General features: G+C 49.3%; 1 protein-coding gene across 1 annotated transcript in view; it reads left to right on the top strand.

The window, feature by feature from the left end:
• Positions 1–3,008, top strand: part of LMO1 (LIM domain only 1 (rhombotin 1)) — a 57,206-nt gene that overhangs the window by 50,865 nt on the left and 3,333 nt on the right. Inside the window, exon 3 of the mRNA XM_009328561.1 lies at positions 1,046–1,171. Coding sequence (XP_009326836.1) covers positions 1,046–1,171 — 126 coding nt within the window. The remainder of the gene's footprint in view (positions 1–1,045; positions 1,172–3,008) is intronic.

Here is a 3,008-nt window from a genome sequence, read left to right as displayed (position 1 = left end):
GAACCGTACATCTTGAGGCTCATCGCCCCAAGAATACGATTTTTATCATCTCCTAAGCAAAGTCACTAACCACATGCGCATTGACCACGGTCTCGGGTGAAATTTGGTTAGTCAGCCTGTTGATTCATGCCCCGGCTGGTTCGTCTGGCTTTATCGTCACAGTGGGGTACTGCCTCTGGCGCACACAGGGGTCTGCAGGGACATCTTGGAGAAGCGGGCCAGGGGAAGAATGCTGCAGTCTTGGTTGAGTCCCCCGGCAGGAGCTGTAACAGCAGCAGACATCTGGGGAGACAGATAGTGAAAGCCAAGATGAAAATGGCAAAGCTTCCAGTGCTGAAGGGCTGTCCTCAAGGACCAGGGAGCTGAAGTGGAATGGCTGAGCATGCTGTTTGGGCCACGGTGGAAGGGCTTAGCTGGCTCCCAGGAGGGACATGGAGTCGGGAGGAGGGGGGCACAGCCAGGGAGGAGGGCTTGCTCTCTGAGATGCCTTGCAAAATGCTGTTGTACTCATTGCAAGAGAAATTGTGCTTTTTGGTTTTAAACAGCAGGTAAGTGAGGTTCTTCCTGAGCTATATTATAGCATTGCCTGCCAGGGTTGGCAAAATTTGCAGGTCTTCTGCGTCTTGCTGCGAGAGGCTGCCAGCCTATCCCTCCATTAGGTTGTGGCCAAGCGCAGACGGGACAAGCACATGCAGAGAAGAACGGGCAGCTCTGAGCACCTCTACCCTACCACTGCAGAGAAGCAAATAGTTTTTGACTGAAATTTTGTGAGCCCCAAAATAGTGCTCTAAGTGTTTAATGCTTTTCTCCATTAGACAGCAAATTAGCCCTAGGCTTGCAAACCAAATGAAGTTTCATCTTGACAATCGGAGCCTGCTCACCAGGCAGTTTTATCCCAAGCTCCCGCACACTGGTTGGTCAGCGAAATGGAGACTGCAACTTCTATTTATTGGTGCAATACAGTATTTGATACTGCTAATTACACTTAATTAGTCCTTCCACCATTTAATTAAAATGGCTTCTAATGATTGTGCTTCTTTGGCAGGCTCTTTGGTACCACCGGGAATTGTGCTGCCTGCAGTAAACTGATCCCTGCCTTTGAGATGGTGATGAGGGCCAGAGATAATGTTTACCATTTGGACTGCTTTGCCTGTCAGCTCTGCAACCAGCGGTGAGGACACAGTTACACACACAAACACAAACTAATTTATACCTTTGCCCATAAAATAGGGGAAATGTTTGATCCATGCTACCTGTCTGGGGCTTACAGCCTGCTGGCGTGACAGGCTGGTTTATTAGGCTGACCTGGGTGATGCATGGAAGTACCTAGATCTGGCCACGGTTGTATGCAGCACAGCTGCTGCTGAATAAAACAAACCGCTTCAGTGTTCTTTCAGGATCTACCCTCTTTGCAGAACACAGACGATGAAAACTGGACCTCCTCTGGCAAACTGACGTTATTTTGCTTCAATCAGGTTTCTGACAGGCTCAAAACTGGGGACAGCAAAGAAGAAGGAGAAAGAGAAGGGGCGGAAAGGAGAAAAATACTCTAGATGAGCCCTTTCCAACACTAGGAACAAATCTCTGTAGTTTTTGTGTAATTAATGGGGAATCTTGGTGGTGAAAATTTGAGTGGGGCTTGTGTATTTCTGCTGGGTTTTACCCAGTGAAAAATGCACGTCAAGGAGTATAATAAAGGGTCATGCACAAAGTTTTCTCTCGGGCTACCTGTAGCTAGCCGAATCTGGGAGGGCTGTGAAAAATCTTTCCAGCGCCCTGTTTGTTGGTGATTATAGGCAGAATGGCAGCCCACAGAGCCAGATGTGATGCCGTGTCGCCTTCTGATGCATCCATCCATCCTTGTCCAAGACAGGCCTGAAAGTGCTGATTGTTCTCACTGCTTTAGTGGGGCTATAGTGACTGCCCAGGGCCCGAGGGCTGTGCTGGGGTGCATGTTCTGGACTTGTGGTTGTGTTTCCCAAAGATGAAACTAGGAGACAACGCTTCAGCTCGTGTGAAGGTGTGAGAGAGATAGTGATGGGAGAGAGATGGCAAAACTTGTGGGAAGATGTAGAATCTAATTCTGTAAAGGTCAAGTTAAAAGCCTGACTTAAAAATTCATCACTCTCTTGCCCTAAAACAAAAGTCACAGTGGGATCACTAATGAAGCAGCCATACTTGGTGCGTGTGTGGATGCGAGACCATGCAAACTGGGGCCTGATTCTCCTTCCATGCCCTCTGACAGTGGTTTAGTTCATGGGGATGAATGGGGTTGCGGCCCCCCTGGGCGAGCAGTTTGTAGCACAGGTGGCTTTACTCGATCACGTTATTGAAGGCAGAGGCGGTGTTTGTTCCAGGTAGGAAACTCTCCTATTAATATTGGTGGCGTCCACAGGCGTGGTGGCAGCGCCGAGGCGGCAGTGACATCTAGTGGCTCCCGGCCTTGGGCTCCTTTCCTGAAGCCACCTAAATCTTTCAGTTGCCCAGTCTTGTTTTGCCACTCTTGAACATGCTTCTGCAACAGCTGTGATTCCCGGTCAGCAGCATGTGACTGTTTTGCAGAGCTGATACGTTCCTTCCTCCAGATGGTCTCTCTTCACACAGCTGAAATTGCTGGTTGTTCGTGGGGTTTGTCTCCAGACTCTGAAGTGTTGCGGGGTGCTGCCAGGCTCAGCCCTCAGGCTCAGCTTTCTTCAGCCTGCTGGTGAAGGCCGGGCAGGAGAGGGATGCTCCCAAACTCCATGCCGATACTAGGGCTAGATTATCTCAAATGTCCCTTCTGGCAGAGGCAAGTCACGGCTCTGGGCTGCACAGGTAGGAGTGCTGGGTTGGCCTTGGAGTCTCTAGGATGAGTATTTGTCATCAAACCCCTACTTTACCCTAGCTTCTCTCATGGAAAAGCTTAGTACTGCCTAGTTTTCATTTTCAGGAATTTCTTTTAAATGTCACCCTTTATTACAAAGGCTCCAAAGTACCTCTTTCCCCCTCTTCCCTCTGCGATTGCTAAC

Source organism: Pygoscelis adeliae, unplaced genomic scaffold, assembly GCF_000699105.1.
Source record: "Pygoscelis adeliae isolate BGI_AS28 unplaced genomic scaffold, ASM69910v1 Scaffold166, whole genome shotgun sequence".
In the NCBI taxonomy this organism is placed as follows: Eukaryota; Metazoa; Chordata; class Aves; order Sphenisciformes; family Spheniscidae; genus Pygoscelis; species Pygoscelis adeliae.
The sequence above is the reverse complement of the archived record's forward strand: the minus strand, read 5'-3'. Positions and strand labels throughout refer to the sequence as shown.